This window comes from Ciona robusta, chromosome 2 (assembly GCF_009617815.1).
Source record: "Ciona robusta chromosome 2, ASM961781v2".
NCBI classification, from domain to species: Eukaryota; Metazoa; Chordata; class Ascidiacea; order Phlebobranchia; family Cionidae; genus Ciona; species Ciona robusta.
In genome coordinates this window covers 5,536,121-5,552,784 of record NC_143236.1, presented here as the reverse complement: position 1 = coordinate 5,552,784, position 16,664 = coordinate 5,536,121, and the positions used below count along the sequence as shown (strand labels likewise).

Sequence of the window (16,664 nt, the reverse complement as noted above, 5' to 3'; positions counted from 1 at the left end):
TTTGTGTGATCAGTGTTCGTTATACACTCACTGTGGTTGGGGAATTGTCGGCAAGTAATTATCCTCGAACGCGAGCATATAGGCGAGCCTCTGTCAACATTCTCAGTATTTAGGCAGGCTGATTAATTTACAACTAACCGCGAGGTCGTGTTTTCAATTTTTTTCCGGGTTCAAATAACGCACGTCGTTGGCAGTTTTAACCCAGGCGCTTGCAGAGCATTGCGGTAAACGATGAAACACACAACTTTTACTTTGATTTGGTTATTTCTAGAATTTGGCGAGCGAAAGAATGCCGAATTCGTGACACGGTTGTGTGACGTCGAGCAGATACAGTGCTTTGTTATCGCATGGTGGGTTGGGTTTCCCAAACAACCAGTATTATCGGATACGATGTTGTGCAAAGACCGAACACGCGAAACTCACGAAATCGGGCAAAACTTTCCTGACATAGTTGACCTGCGTGGGTTGTCCACGTCACGCGAATGTCTAATGTACTGGAAATAAATTATTTCTCACGTGGGGTTAGGTAATCTAAGATGGCGAAACTGTTTTACACATGCGAGGATTAAAGAGTATTCTGCTATATTTAGAACCCGTGAGGACACGAAAGGACTTTAACCGCGCAGGAGACTGCTGATGGGTATTACTGCCAATGGTAACGAGATGGTGCGTGGCTTTGTCCAATGCTGATGGAGGGTCCTTCAACTCTCACAGGAGTTCTGTAGATTCTGCTTGAATGCGTCGTTGCTCGCTCACTTTTCAAGGATTACGGTGTCGCTTCATGGCCGGTGGCGCCCCGAGACCCGATTTCAGGTTCCGCAGTATTTGGTGTCGATTCGGTTGTTGCGTCACAAACGCTATTGTGACTTGGCGCCTAGGTGGTCGGGACATGTTTCGGCAAAATGGATTTTTTATGAGAAAGTGACTTCTTCGAAAGATAACCCCATTCCAATTACGCGCATATCGCACTATAATGGTGGCTTGCTTGATCCATGTTCCGGTTTTCTGAGCTTATAATAACTAGGCCCGCGGAGATCATGCGTTTTAACCGCACGATGCGAAGATATACCTCTATAACACGATAAATACATACTATTATAAGTTTTGCGGCTTGATACTTGAACGTGCGAATTAAGTCAGTTCGTTTTTCAGGTTGCAATCACTTGAAATACTAAGCACATACTGAATGTTAAGAGTTTGGTGAAGAACAAAACCTGGAAAATCTGAACACCAGCACCTGACAGCGTTATCTGCTCGAACAACTCAACCGAACAAGAGATCCATCAGCAGCTATAACTGTGGCACACATTCGTTCCGTGTGAACCTCGTTCGGATGGAAGAGAGCCGTTATCTCTGCTCATGCTCAAAGATTGAGCTCAACACGACATAGAAGGAATTAGTTTGGCGTAAACAAGCGTCTGTTTTTACTTGGGAAAGTGAACAGGGACCTACTTTTCCGTGATGACTTGTCATCGCAATAAAGCGCACCTGCGCAGTGAACTGGAACCTACTGGTTACGATTGCCAGTCAGTATGCAGCTGTAAGATCGGACACAAGTGGAGCATGCGGATCGCAAGTGAGGACATGCGACAGCATTCAGATATTGACACTATGGATCTAAGTAAGACTTCAAGTCGAGATTGCTGTGAACTGATATACCGTAAAAAACTGAAGCTTAGGCGACGGAGATTTGAACTGCCGACAGCGCCGCAATTTTATATATATTCTACTTTGCTCTTGATTTTATTTATTAGCGTCATTTCTTCGGATGCGTACGTCATTGAACACGAGGGTCCAACTCAATCACACCTTTACAGAAGACTTGCAGGTAAGGAGAGGCGGGAATATCAACGTCAGATCTTATCTTTGCTGGGACTCAATCATCGTCCTCGACCCGCCAATCAAAGCTACCAAGTTCGCACCTCTGCGCCACTGTACATGCTTGGTCTATACAACTCGGCGTCAGGCGGGGTTGCTGAAAGACCGATAGGTCACACCCAAGCGGAAATCGATCCCACGAGAAACCAGTTGGAAGGTGCAACAGACTTGGGCGGTGGCGTGGGATTCGATCGGTATTCGCTTAACCGAAGGACGATGCCAAATGGGGTTTTCAGGGGCGGAGTATCGACCACTTTGAACCGATACTTAGAGGAAGGTAGGATTTTTAACGAAGTCGGAATTTTCGAAGAGAATTCTGACCAGAGTCGGCAACCACAAAGTTTTCATGCGACAGGAGGGCCGTACAACAGCTTGGCTACGAACCAGGTTGAAAAGAGGTTGCTGGACGACTCTGATCTCGTCATGAGTTTTGTGAACACAAAGCAACCGAGAGGTAAGATCGACATATTAATATATCTCAAATATTTTCCATGAGTGCCCATTGAATCGTGAAGTATAAACTCGCAACATTTTCAAGATATTCGGCGGTTAAACCCGAGTAATTAAATATATACGCGCAAACAAACTGGTACTCGAGATAATCCTTGCCAGAAACCCATAAGTATCAGGTTCGGTGCTTTTATATATGCGGGTCAATTGACAGGGTCGCTGAATTTTTGCTTTGTTTAAAAGAACCGAACACCAAACGCGGGCAGCCATTTTGTTTCCATTGTTGAGGCTTTTCCGCTCCTTGAGTGGCATGCTGAAAGCAGCGCCAATCGGTGGAATTCAACCCGTGAGCGCATCTTATCTCTGATGTTTCCGCCCCATTTAACGTTTCCGCATTTCCGTTCATTTGTGCTGAAAGTAAAAATCGCCCGAACGGGAAACGAAGTGCTTGAAACGAAATAGATTCGCAATTTCCACGTGATGAGGACTTGTTTCATTTAATGATTTTCGCTGCTTTTTCTGTTGACGAGGTTTCAAATTAACTATCTTCGAAATGCGAGTGTCATAAAAAACGATTTTACTTCTGGGTAATGTGTATAATATACAACCCTTAAAAAATGTGCGGTGTAACTAGGTGCGTGGCAAGCAAGCAAGAACAGATGTAAAAAACGAAGTCACATTTCCGCCTGGACCAAATATGGTAAATTGACTAAGAGGTATTTCGAAAGGTGGGACCGGAATTTTCCATTTGCCTTATTGTTGTTCAGTTTTATTACCGAAAAACAAACACAGGAATTTCAATTTGCAACAAAAATGCGTCAAACGTTGAGAATTTGCGGTCGCGACTCGCCATATTGACGATATTGAAACGCCACACATCTTGAAATACAGTCGGTCGCAAAATTGCTTTATGAACCAATTTAAATCTCATGGCCCATTGCGGTAATTGATTCCAGCATCAGACTATGTGGTCGGTTTCCCGTGAAGGCCACAGAACGCCAGGGACGTGTTGTTTTTACCCGACTTTGATTTATTTCAACCCAAACTGCTGTTTGTTCAGCCAAAGTCGCGCGTACTTTCATCGTGCCGATTCCGCGCGTATTTACTGACGTCACGATGCCGAATGTCTATTGCGCACTACAAACGAAGCTTTGTTCGGCGACTATTATTGAGATAAACAATCAGAGTATTCCAGTAGAAGCACGGGATGTTCTTACACTGCTCGCTAAAGGCCCTTACTGCAATGTACAACAATTGTGTCATTTAGGTGTCGATGATGAGACGTTCTCGTCCAGAGAGTTGCGGAGAATTTTGATTCGTCACCGATCTTTTTATTTCGAGATGCGTCACGTGGGAGAGAACGAGCGACTCTCAGCGGCCAAATTTCGTCTGTACAAAGAGAGAAGCGAGTATGGAACAAGCAACCAAACACTGAGAGTCAACGTGTACCAAGCAATGCCGGATGCTCGGGGAAGGTGAGAATCGCTAATATGTTCGTATCTTTTTCAGTTACCTTTTCATGTCGCGTTAAGAGATTACATCTTTTAAATTATGACACAGACCAACTGTGTATCTGCTTGGCACCCGATTGGTTGGGACTTCAGAGGAAGGATGGTTGGTTTATGACGTCACAAGCGCTGTACGCGACTGGATCATTACTGGAACTAACGTGGGCTTAAAAGTCACCGTTGAAACCCTAGACGGTAAGGTTAATTGACGCTAATCGTCCTGCTGGTGCCATGTCGTAAATTCAAATACCATGTTCCTTTAAATGTACGTCAAGGAACGCCCATGTTACTGGGCCAAAGATAAGCTTTTTAGTGTAAAAGGCGACACAGGCAAACATCTTGCGGTTCGTTTTCGGTCAGACGTTAATCCGACTCCGTAATTCAGGTTCTTACTTGAAGCCGCAGAAAGTTGGAGTTGTGGGCAGGAAGGGAGAGGCTGCAAAACAAGCTTTTCTCGTCGCCTTCTTCGCACAGGGAGAAGACTCTCAGCGTGAACAAATAACCAGGAGGTTCAGGAGAAGTCCTCCGGATGCAGAAGAGGCGGAAGAAGACGAAGAGGAGGATGACTGGGAAGATGGTTAGAAATGTGATCGAAGATAAAACAAAAAATACTTTTTTCATACAATTTCCAAAGATAATTTAGTGGATAAATAATAAAAAATGAGATTTAAAAGCCGTCAAATCTACCTTGACTTTTGTATAGTTAAAATCGTACAAGAGTTATTTTACAAGAGTAGTAAAACACAATTTGAGGGGTGATCTTTGTAACTGTTTAACAGAATCAGCTCCGGGGGATTCAGAAAATACGCACACAAACGACACAAACAATCAAACCTGGAGAGCCCCAGGTTCTGCTGCTTCGGAAGTTGTGTACGACAGGGGGACGCGTTCGGACATTACAAGCAACACTGTTCCCGGAAATGACGATGCACCGGAGAGAGAGAGAACGATGTGGAGAAGAAAGGCGAGAAGACGAAAGAAAAAAAGTACGAGACCCTTTCTTACTGCAATAGTGACCGAATAGACAACCAACGGAATTGTATATTAAATATTTACTACCAGTTAGAAAACTGCTGGTTTACAAGTCTGGCCCATTAGAGCAAAACTACATTGCTGTATTAAACTCATTCTTATTAATTAAAAAAAATTTTTTAGATCGTTCCAAGAAGAAAAAAACGCCATCCAGACGAAAAAAATCCGAACCTTGCCATAGAAAAATATTCAATGTCCGTTTTAAAGATATTGGCTGGGAGGTACGGCATTTTTATTTTCTTTTTCATGTGCTCTATTGAGTATTCTAAACTGTTATAATCAATGACATGTTTACAATAGTTTGATTGTATTGAAAAGTATAATGCTGTTCCAAAAAACAGTTTAATTTATCTGAAACAATCTGACGTTGCTGTAGCCATATCGCAGTTTATTCCTAGTTTTAACATTTTCGTAAAATACTAAGGCAAGCTGTACTATGTAACCTTCTTTGAACAATCGATTTTATTTCAGGACTGGTTGATTGCGCCACAACACTACGCGGCTTACAGGTGCTCAGGTGCTTGCGCATTCCCTCTTAATCACCACACGAACGCTACAAATCATGCCATTATTCAGTCGATGGTTAGCACAATGATTAGGACAGCCTCAGTACCTATGCCATGTTGTACACCCACCGAACTACTTAGTCTTGATTTTCTGTATTTTGACGAGAACGAGAATGTAATGTACCGAAGGTTCAAAGACATGGTTGTCGTGTCATGCGGGTGCAACTGATCATTCAACCAACACGAGTCAAATATATGATGAAATTAGTTCCACCAGAAGACGCATCGGTTCCAGTGATCTTATTACAAGACCACACTTCAACCCAGCAATAACAATGCGCCGATGCCTGAAAGGAAATTTTGGTGACGTAAATTATGATTGATTTAACGTCATTTAAAGGCAGATATGACCTGCGTACCTTTTCTTTCGTGCCTTCTCATTTACTGCTCGGCTGCTTTTACCCATGTGAAGCTTTAATAAAAGGGCAGTATACACAACGGATGCTTCCTCTTCTGTCATAAACACCATTGTGACGTAAATAACCGATGGTAAACGTGGTGTCTTGAAAACAAAAGAAATCGCGAATTTCGGCACAAAAATGTACCTTTGGTCTTGTTAATCTTAACGGGTTTTATTTCCAAGAAAATTACACTGTTACCAGACACGGTACAAAACGAGTAATAGACGTAAGAACCATAAATATAGTATACATCTCAAAAAACGTGAAAGAACGAGAAAACGTAATACGTCGTCAACAATAAAATAATATAACAAGTAAAACCGGGCAACCAAATATATATTAAAATGCAAACAATGCTTAAAACTAATATAACTTACGAACTGGGTACGTACAGATCATATATAACAAGTCACGCTTAAACACTTCTTTCTGGTCTGGACCAAATTTCCTTGCACACAAAAACACAACACCTAACAGCACAAAACAATATAGATAGTGACGTAATAAGAGAAACCTTTTCCGCTGGTCCTATACGTCACTCGACTATTTTGAAATCAAACCATAAGAAGAAAAAACAGAATCAATAACTAAATAAAACTATTTGTTAAATAAAACAAAACGTAAAAATAAATACGCGGTCGAATTGTCTAAAGCGAATCTCTTACAGTGTGACGTCACTCCACGGGTCATTGACTTTTAAAGCGACGTCAATCTCTCTCTCGAGGGTGAGGTTAAAACAAAAGAAAAACAACGCAAAAACGTATGAAACTTAAAAACTGGACATAAATAGATAGAATATATAACTAATCTAGGTAGGCAACGTTTTGCATGCAACATTTCTGCTGAGTCAGCGTTTTCTGACGTCAGTCAATTGGGAGCGCAAGAGATTTGAATTATTAAACAAACTTGGACGGTGAGAATGGCCGGGTTTAAAAGACGTAAAAACTTGACGAAAATAAATATTTGGATAAAATTAAACGGTAAGATCTAACACTGAGTGAAGACGAATTCCATAAAATTTCACATCGAATTTTAAGCAGCGCAAATCCAGAGCACCAAAGTAGATCTATTGCATCCCGTGTGACATGAAACACTCAAAATACATCAGCGGCCCCCTTGCAGAACGACACAGAGCCGGCTTAACGCATATTGTAGCGAGTAACACTGGCAAAGGACACCAGACAACAGTGGGACGGAACACAACACATTCCGGAAAGGTCTTCCAGCAAGAAGCAGCCACTTGAACAAAAACGACTAACACTGGAACATCGTAGGGTGGAGGGGGCGTGTGCAAAATAATCCCAAACTAATGAAAAATATACACAACATCTTTAGCAGACCTAGGTTACTTCTAATATGCTTTGCTCTCGCCCTTGGGACGCTTCAGCTGAACTTTAAGTCTCTTCATTCCGATCTGGAAACCGTGCATGGCCTGGATTGCGTGCTGAGCCGACGCCGGGTTATCGTAACTCACAAATCCTGAGAGAAATAATAAAAAATAAAATATGGCATAAAAAAGTTAAATATGATGATTTTGGGCAAGAGTAAACCAAACACTGTATTGAGTTCATTCAGCAGACAGTCTTTTATATTCTAATATTTTCTATATGGGTGAGGTCCTACAGCAAGCACGCCGATGGAGCTTAGGATTTACACTACGATTTTATAGGAAATTCAGTAAGCGGAAAAATTACAATTAGTAAATGATAACCTATAAATCAATGTCTGAAAAATATTGACTAGAGGGAACATAGCCATGTGGCTTAAAACTGGTTTTATTAAAATGACAAACTGATATAACCCATATATACAGTACCGTGGGGAAAGATGGGACACCTTTAGAACATATTATCCAAATACCCAGATTGTGTTTTAAGCAATTAACAACAGTCTATGGGAGCCGGAAGGATACAGTTATATATTTAATTAAATGTTCTTTGTTCACTACCAAATGAGATGAGAAAATATAATGAAAAGGTGTCCCATCTTTCCCCACCTATACTATATCACACAACAGATAAGGCATTATAAATCGTTATCACTTACCAAAGCACTTGCTGAGATTAGTTTGCTTATCAATAAAAACTTTTGCCGATACGATCGTCCCGAATGTAAAGAATGTCTGCATCAGGTCATGGTCCGTGAAGTGAGTTGGCAAGTGATAAATGAACAAGTTCGAACCTTCAGGACCTGACCATGTATTGTTACAGTTGAGTCAAGCACATGTCACGTTATAATTGAGGTGTCCTGGCTTAAGTTATATGGGCCAATGTACTTGAAATGCAAAGTTTCCCAAAGTTATATGGGCCAATGTACTTGCATTACAAATTTTACAAAGCGATAGGCCAATATGCTGTATTATAAAATTAAAAATACCGTTACCTTCTTTGTGGCTTCCAGCTGGAGAGGAGTTATGGGGATGCATCATTGATTGGTTGTACATTGCTGTTAAATGTATTATGGTTTATCAATACAAGGTTTAAGTAGTAGTTTTATTAGGGTATATAGTTGGACATCTAAAATGTGATCTAAAGGTACCATCATATTTTCACATAATAAAACTGCTTCTGAAAGAAGGCTAAAAACCATAAAAAATGGCCGTTTTAATTGGAAATTTGGAGTACGAATTTACCTTAATAATATGATAACTTTGTTTGTCTCTTCGTTTACGGTAACAAAGATTTAGAAATATTTTAAACGAAAAGACAGGATATAGCGACAAAACAACAGTTTCTTAAAACACGCTTGCAGTTAAAACATTTTCATTTAATTGGAAGAAAATAAGCGTGGTCGCTACACCTAGACTTACAAGTTGGTGAAGTCAATGCAGCGAGCATGTGTGCTGTTGGGTTGATACCTGTTGCTGTAGATGAAGGAGAGTGGTTGAGATCGAGCGTGAGGTTGCTCCCGCTCTGCTGAGCCAGGTTCATCGTCATTGGATCAAGAGGACTTGTGGAGGAGCAACCAGAACTCATCCCGTTGTTCATCCCAGCACTTGGGTATGGGGCTGGGGGGGAAGGAAATTGTTATGATTGAATAAATGAATGTAACTTAGTTTATCCATGAGTGGCCGGAAAACAACAGTCGGTATAACTCGGGTGTTCATACACCCGATGCCACCTTACAAGTTACCATGTATGTTACTTTGTGGGTGATCATTTTTTGAATTTTTTTGTATGGCTGATATATTGGACAGTCTGTTATTGACCACTAGGTTGGAGCATTTGCTATTAGGTGTCTTGCTCAAGGGACATACGTCCAGAAAGCCAGAATGCTAGCAGCGTCAAGCCTTGACCCAATTATGACTGGGTCAAAGGCGGGTGTGCTAAACACTTTTCCACGGCTTTGCATATTAAAAATGATTTTTTTTGTGGTGTAGACGACATCTGCTCAGTGTGTGTTTAGTGGCAGTGGTTTCAAAACTGTGGTACATAAGCCGACGAGGTCTCCCAGGTGATACACAAATGATTTTTTAGGGATTGGCGTAAGAAATATTTTAAATCAAATAAATTACGAAGAGCATGGAATTTCATGCTATATTCCCAACTGTGGTTCCCAACAGGTTTTTAAGACCCATATAAAAAAGTCAGTTCGGTATATGCAACCCAAGCGAATTGTTGTAATATTTTAAAAGCCATACAATACTGCATTGCAAACAAAGGTTAGACTCTAACGTAAAAGAATTATTGCTTGATTTAAACAATATAACTGAAATGAAACTGAAAAACTTGGCCTATAAAAAATTTAGTTCTGTTAGATAAGTATGCATTCAGTAAAGTACATTTGAAACATTAGATCTGGGCTTGATATATTGCATAACATAATTTTGTTAAAACTAAAATTTGAAAGGAAATTTTAAGTACATGCTTATCATGCTTAATAGCAATATAGCATACAAGTAATTCACCTGAATGTTGTTGAGCCCACATGTTTGAATTATGACTATGCGATCTGTAGCTAGTTCCACCTATGTAAGTTTCTTATGATCAGTTTAATATATTTAAATTCTAACAACCATAGTTGCATAGATAATGTGTAATCTATTTATAAAAATATCACTCTTTTTCTACTTGACATTGAAAGGAAAATATTTACCAAAAATTTATAACTTTGGTAATATGGAAAATAGTACTGTTATCAAAAATATTAAAAAACAGAAAGAAAAAATTAACTAATAAATAAACGACCATTACAAAATAACACTAAATACAAAAAAAAAGAATTTTTAATTAAGGTAAATAAAGCATGTTGATATATTTTTGTACTAAAAATTTGGGAAATAGAACTTACTGGGACTCGCACACACGTTCCCACCGTATTGTGATGTCATTGACGAAATGCCACTGCTTCCGGGCACGGAGTTGGAATTATTGTGCGAGACACTTGAGGGCTGGTTGCTTAGGAGTGTCTGAGCAGCAGCAGCGATCGTGAGTGCTTGTTGGAGCTGGGTCGTTGAAAAAACACCTGGAAACGAAAAACGCAGTTGTTTAAACTGTACTTGGTTGATTTAAACTATGACTTAAGGTTAAGACTAATCCACTTTGTATTGATGCTTAACCGACTTTGCAATTAGTTATTATTATCGGAAAACTACTGGTGTTTTCACAGTGAGGATTAAAAGGTTAGATAATAGATGTCACATATTGACATAGATATGATATGAAAAGTACAATATGTAACTTTTTTTGTGGTATCAGTAACTTAAAATGCTAATCACAAATTGTAGATTTGATTTTAATATCAATGTATATAAGAAAGATTTGACTTTAATAGGATTAGGTTACCACTGTTACCAGATTATTATTTTACATTAAAAAATAAAACCCAAAAGAGATACATTAAAAAATAAAACCCAAAAGCCATGTTGTATTTTTTAAAGATTAATATTTTAAGGTTTTTATTAAATTAATAACAAATCTATGGTTTAAGTGTAACATTTGTGGAATTAATTTAAACTTCAGACATAAACAACTTTTAACTGAGATATATTAAACATGCCTAACCCTTAAGCCAAGTCGAATTGATTAAATGCATGTTATTGTTAATTAAGTTGTTGGCATTAGAAGTGTAATAATCAAAACAGACCAAAGAACAAGGTGATCAGATTTTCTGCAGCCCATCTTGAAATCAATAGAGTAGTGAAAGAGCTTTCATATTAACAGCTACTAATGAATGCACTCAATCGGGTATTAATGACTTTTAAATTAAATACACGTTAAGAATAGTGTGTCACTGATTTTAATTAAAGCATAAACTAGTAAAGTATATTTACATGTGCATTGATTTATGTGTATTTTTAACTTTATTATATTTTGTTTTGATATTGTAAAATTTACATTTATAACTGGTTAGTCTAGTTCGCTATATCTTTTAGTGTGTGCTTAATGTCAAGTACAGTATAAATGCATAGAAGAGATACAGGTTGTGTTAAATACGACGGTTAGCGTATTAATACACTGGTATCTATAAAGTCAAATAGGGTACGCAGTGTAACGTAATTGTTTTGCACAGCAGACAAAATAATCAAACAATATTATTGATTTAATTATTGGAATATTGCAACATACATAGAAGAGTAAAGAATTTTATTTAATCTTAAAACACCTAGTTTATTTAGTATAATTTAAAATAAAATGTTTAAAAACTAAATTTAATGAATATGTCTTAAAATTGATAGCAATAAGAAGTTTTTACTGTTTTACTTTAAAACAAAATGTTTAAAATATGATTAGTTAGAAAAAAGGCTGAATTGAAATTTTCAAGCTACTGTAAAGTTACTGTAATTATACATATATATATAACATTGGCAGTGGCTGACAAAGTACTGCATAACTTGAAGCATAAACATATACATAAACATTCAAAGCTATCAAGGAAGCTTTACATAGAAAGCCCTTACCTGAGTTGTGTTGGTTGCTGGGTGCACTGTATTGGTTGTTGCAAGCCAAGCTTTGAAGAACCTTTAACAGTAATAAGTTACTGCTGTAAGGTGACAAATCCAAAAAAAAACAAACAGCACAATTGATTACAATTGAGAAGAAATTGATATGAGACAGAAATGACCTAATTTTTTTGCTTTTTTTCTGACACAATACAGTTACAAATTTTGTTGGCACAAAATGGGCATATTATTAATACAAAATTTTGTGGGCACAAAATGTATTTATATTTTTAAGTTAGAAATTAGGTTATATGGGTAGAGCTTCTTGCATGAACTACAAACAAACATTTCTACCAACCGGAGCTAATGCCGCTAAACCAGACAGATTCTTCCACTGATTAGAGAACTGGTTAAGTTGCATGGCAAGCTGGGATTGTGTTTTCTTCCTTTCCTTATCCTTCGGTGAATCAGCTATCTTCACTACAATTGGCGCAGAGCAACCCTAACCAATACAGTTTTAAATATTACAAACAATTTCGAATCTAAGAAAAAAAAATGTATATTTTTATTTTTATGTATATATATATAATATATATATTTATATATATATACATATTTTTTTTTGCTTTTTATCCGTTTTCTTTTCTAGGTGACTACAATGCTAATACCAAATATGCAGCTTTATTGCTTTTGTATAACTCAAGAAACGAAGTGCATGTGTGCAAGATTTATTACAGGGCTTAATTTACAACCATATATCTATTTAACTTCAACACTTTATAATTTATTATCCCACAGAGCACAGCAGACAGCACATAATATGACACTATACATAAATAATTCTATCTACTTTATTATTCTACGGATGGGGTTTTGAGACTCACGGCCAGAGTTGATCAATTACCCCAACACCCAGGGTGCAACAACACCTTAGTGGCCACTAGGTTAAAGAAAAGTCTATTAAGTGTCTTGCCCAAGGTTATAAACATTATACATAATTGGTATCAGTGTCGAGCATTGAACAAAGTATCTTTTGGTTAAAGTGCTTTTATAAAGTAGTTTAGTATCCACAAAATATACCTCCATGGTTGTGGACTGGTGCATGTTGCGTATTGCATTTTGAGCTGAAACTCTTTTCGAATAAGTTACAAACGCACATCCTTTGCTTACACCATCGGGATTCATAAGAATCTGAAACATTACCAACGTTACTATGTATCTTTCTGAACAGATTGGAATTTGAACTCACACCACAAGATAAACAAACACACTCACTCTACACTCCTCTATGTTCCCAAATGGACAGAACAATTGACGAAGGTCTTGCTCCGTCATCTTTTTACTAATCATCCCAATAAAGAGCTTGCGATCCTCACTTTTGTTTTCTGAATCTGCCGGCTTCATTTGAACACAGTGATGCATCTGCTCGGAAATTTAAACATGCATGTTGCACCACTTGACCACTATGTATACAATACTCGAATACTGGACCACTGGTTACTAGTGTCAAATACATTTTACACAGCTTTTTATTTAAAAGGCCAGAAACAGGCACATTTTATGTCCGAAAACACATGTTTAAAATAAGTGCTGCTTTGCAGAATGCTATACTTAAAAGTTAAATTTTCCTAAAATACGCAAGTGTCAAAAGTAGAATTCTCAGAAATAGTCAGAAACATAATGCAATTACAGAAGCAGTAACAGATAGCTGCCAATAGACACATACCCCTGGCAAAGTTTTCATATTATGTAGTTCATTTTGTGCAGCAAGTGCAGCCTTCCGAGTGTAGAATGTAACAAAGCAACAGCCTAGAGATTACAGTGTTAGTACGTGGCAAGCCGTAACTAGCCAGAGCTTAGCAAGAATGAATAGCTGACAAGCAGCTTAATATATACACTGAAATATTCATAACAGCAACTAAGGAAGTAAAAAAAAACTAAAACAAAATCAACAAATGGCCAAGCAAAAATATCCAAATAACTTGTAACAACATTGCACAGATAAAAAAACAAAACATTAAGAAATGAACCATTAGATGCAATGAGTTGATGCTTAAGTTGTCATGCTCTTAATTAAATAAAGTATAATAAACACACTCTGTAGTATTGGTGAAGCTTTGAATAATACCTAAGTAAGCTTAAGTAATGCCATATTGACAAATGTTACTTTGGTGCTTAATGAAAATTAAAGTGAAACAATCTTTGGACAAATAAACTCAGGTTAGATCTTAGATGACTATGTACATGTAGAACTTTTGTTGAAAACAGATAGGGGAGTGGTTCTAATTAGAATGCCAATAAACATATATGCAGTCATGGCCTAAGGGGTAAGATAATTACTAATCATAGTTACTATTTCTAGGATCACTGCTTGGCCTACAGACAAAGCAACAGTAAGTTTCTCTTCTCTTAACTTGTATAATAGTTTGCCATTTATATTGAAGTTTTATGATTATCGGTAGCCCTCCCCCTCATAAATTTTAGAATATACACCTCAGGAAGACAATTGCAGCATATGAGCATAACAAAGTTAAACAACTTAACTGAAAGTACCCACCTTTGCTCATAACACTACCCTTTTCTCTTAGAATATTAAGTTGGTAGATTGGCCCATAACCCTCGAGAAACTCGCGCACCTCAGATTCAACCCACGTTTTGGGAATCTGACCTATGAACATCTTAATCGCATCTGGGTCCGGCTGATCCCCGTGAGCAGGAGGACCTGGGTCATCCAAGGGTGGAAGGGGGTTATTTTTACGCCGAATTTTCGCTGGCGGGTAGTCAACCGATTTACTTAAGCCATGCTTTCCTATACGCGAAACATGCAAGTGACAAGACATCATACAAAATTACGAACACAGGCAACAGAATGAGACGTGACATGACAGGGTTAGTGGGAGAACAGGATGCATTTATATTTACCGACCGACACGCAACAGCAATGATTAGTTGACAGCAACGTCCGCAATTGTAGTTATAGGAGAGTAACAATGCACAAAAACAAACAAGCAACATTAATATAAGGCGGTGAACATGTATGTTACACTTGACACCCATTCAATTTAAACAAATATATCTACTAAACAGGTGTTAAACGGTATGTATTAAACAGGTCATTAATACAATATTATTGTTTTTCAGTCCAAGTTAATTGTTTAGGTTTTCTTTACTGTTAAGTATAAACTTAATTATAAACACTAAAATATTAAACTTTAAATTATTATCATTGTATATATATTAAGAAATGACGCAATCTACATTTAGTTTTTACCATGCAACATTACATTTATTATTTGATATAAGAAAAACAATCTAGGTCTACATGTTACAAAGTTGATGGAAAAAGGCAAAATGTTTCAGCAATTAAGTACAACTAAAAAAAAAGATTATTACCTGCTGAATTACCGTTCATTCTTGTTTAGTTGGTGGTCAATCAAGTTTAGGTGCAGTAGCCTATTCATACACTGGCACAGCCTATGTATTATTTAAGTCACTGCCCAGCCCACCTAAAATGTCAATGTAACACTGTTACTGATCTCTGTGCTGTTGCCATACAAGGATTGCCTAACTAACTGGTAATATAATAGCATGGTTACAGCTGAGGCCTGGTACCATGTACAGTGTTCAACAATCAAAAGGAATTTAACAAATAATTAGTGTGGATTACACCTGTTGCTAGACTCCATTAATGCCTTGCCTGGGCATGTTATTTAATTCTTGGTTACGACTGTGAGCACATGTACCATTTATAATAGATATGTGGTCACAATGAACTTTGGCCGCGGGATAAGGATACACACACCACCTGAGTTTGTGCACAGCAAACAACACAATATATATACGGTACACAATCTTTACAAACAGAAATATCATTCATACGCAAAATTCTATTCAATGAAATTAGGTTTAGAAGTATACAAGGCTTAGCCTATACTGTTAAGAGCAGTTGATTGGATCAATTGAGCCAATCTGGTTTATAGGTAAGTATGAGCTATAGGATTTTCCAGCAGCCTTTTTTATGACTAGGCTACCCATTGTGTACAAAGTACAAGACAATTTGCAAGTCAACAAAATTTTAAATTAAGTGGACTCACTCAGTTTTTTACAAATCTATACTGTTTTAATACCTGGTACCGGTAAGATTGGAGTTGTAAATAGAAATTTTACAAATAAAAATTGATACCGCTGCTTATGTAAAGTAGTTTATCTAAATGTGATGTGATTTAGCCAAATTAATGCAATAAATGTACAAACATTGCAAAGGGGCATTTCAAGTAGCAGTTGGAACCGATTATTTTCTTCATCAGAAAATGCACCTGAACAATATTAACAAGTACTGACGACCCCTGCACTTTATTACAGAAAACTATACTGTAGGGTTTAAGAAAAATAAGCAAAAGCTGGAAAAACCAAATAAATTTCTATCTAATTATAAAAACATTATAACGCATTACTTCACACAACTCTCTAAGTGTTTTACAAGAAATGTATACAAAATTAGGCTAAATTATATATATATATATGTATATATATATATATAATATATATATACATATAGATATATATAAAATAAAAATATTAAAAAGTAAACTTGTGTGTCTGCCTAAATCCTTGAAATGCAGCCAAAAAATGCAAAAATAATTAGGTATTTATAATTTTAGACTAGTTAAGTGTGAAGTATTTTACTTGACGAAAAGGCAAAGGTAAAGAGTGTAAAAGATACAAATCATATTTTTAAAATTATTTAGCATAGCCAAGCAAACCCTGTTTTTATACATTAGGCATCAAATGATCTAGAAATATTTCAAACGAAAAGACAGGATATAGCGACAAAACAACAGTTGTTAAAACACGCTTACAGTTAAAAACATATTTACACTTAGTTGGAAGAAAATAAGCGTGGTCGCTACACCTAACGGACAAACGAGCCATTTATTTTAATTAAGTT

At 37.2% G+C, this 16,664-nt stretch overlaps 2 protein-coding genes across 5 annotated transcripts in view; one reads left to right on the top strand and one right to left on the bottom strand.

The window, feature by feature from the left end:
• LOC149740506 (bone morphogenetic protein 7-like) overlaps positions 1–5,872 on the top strand; it is a 60,018-nt gene extending 54,146 nt beyond the window's left edge. For both annotated transcript variants that reach the window (XM_089871975.1, XM_089871974.1), the window contains exons 2-8: positions 1,153–2,332; positions 3,596–3,803; positions 3,889–4,031; positions 4,222–4,413; positions 4,616–4,822; positions 4,992–5,089; positions 5,340–5,872. In XM_089871975.1, coding sequence (XP_089728101.1) covers positions 1,462–2,332; positions 3,596–3,803; positions 3,889–4,031; positions 4,222–4,413; positions 4,616–4,822; positions 4,992–5,089; positions 5,340–5,603 — 1,983 coding nt within the window. In that variant the 5' untranslated portion in view covers positions 1,153–1,461 and the 3' untranslated portion in view covers positions 5,604–5,872. The remainder of the gene's footprint in view (positions 1–1,152; positions 2,333–3,595; positions 3,804–3,888; positions 4,032–4,221; positions 4,414–4,615; positions 4,823–4,991; positions 5,090–5,339) is intronic.
• Positions 5,873–5,980: 108 nt separating this feature from the next.
• On the bottom strand, positions 5,981–16,199 carry LOC149740505 (CUGBP Elav-like family member 1). Of its 3 annotated transcripts, none has more exons than XM_089871980.1 (13): positions 15,110–16,199; positions 14,274–14,525; positions 13,443–13,525; positions 12,992–13,138; positions 12,797–12,907; positions 12,075–12,218; positions 11,735–11,795; positions 10,126–10,299; positions 9,743–9,802; positions 8,693–8,842; positions 8,218–8,280; positions 7,882–8,025; positions 5,981–7,314 (listed from the first exon to the last, which is right to left on the bottom strand). In XM_089871980.1, exons 1-13 carry the CDS (start codon positions 15,126–15,128, stop codon positions 7,187–7,189), a joined length of 1,536 nt encoding a protein of 511 aa, XP_089728106.1. In that variant the 5' UTR covers positions 15,129–16,199; the 3' UTR covers positions 5,981–7,186. The 3 variants fall into 3 exon arrangements, with proteins under 3 accessions (XP_089728106.1, XP_089728105.1, XP_089728108.1); XM_089871979.1 differs by having other exon boundaries at positions 8,645–8,842; positions 15,110–16,198; XM_089871982.1 differs by having other exon boundaries at positions 8,645–8,842; positions 14,274–14,438; positions 15,110–16,190.
• Positions 16,200–16,664: the final 465 nt, after the last annotated feature.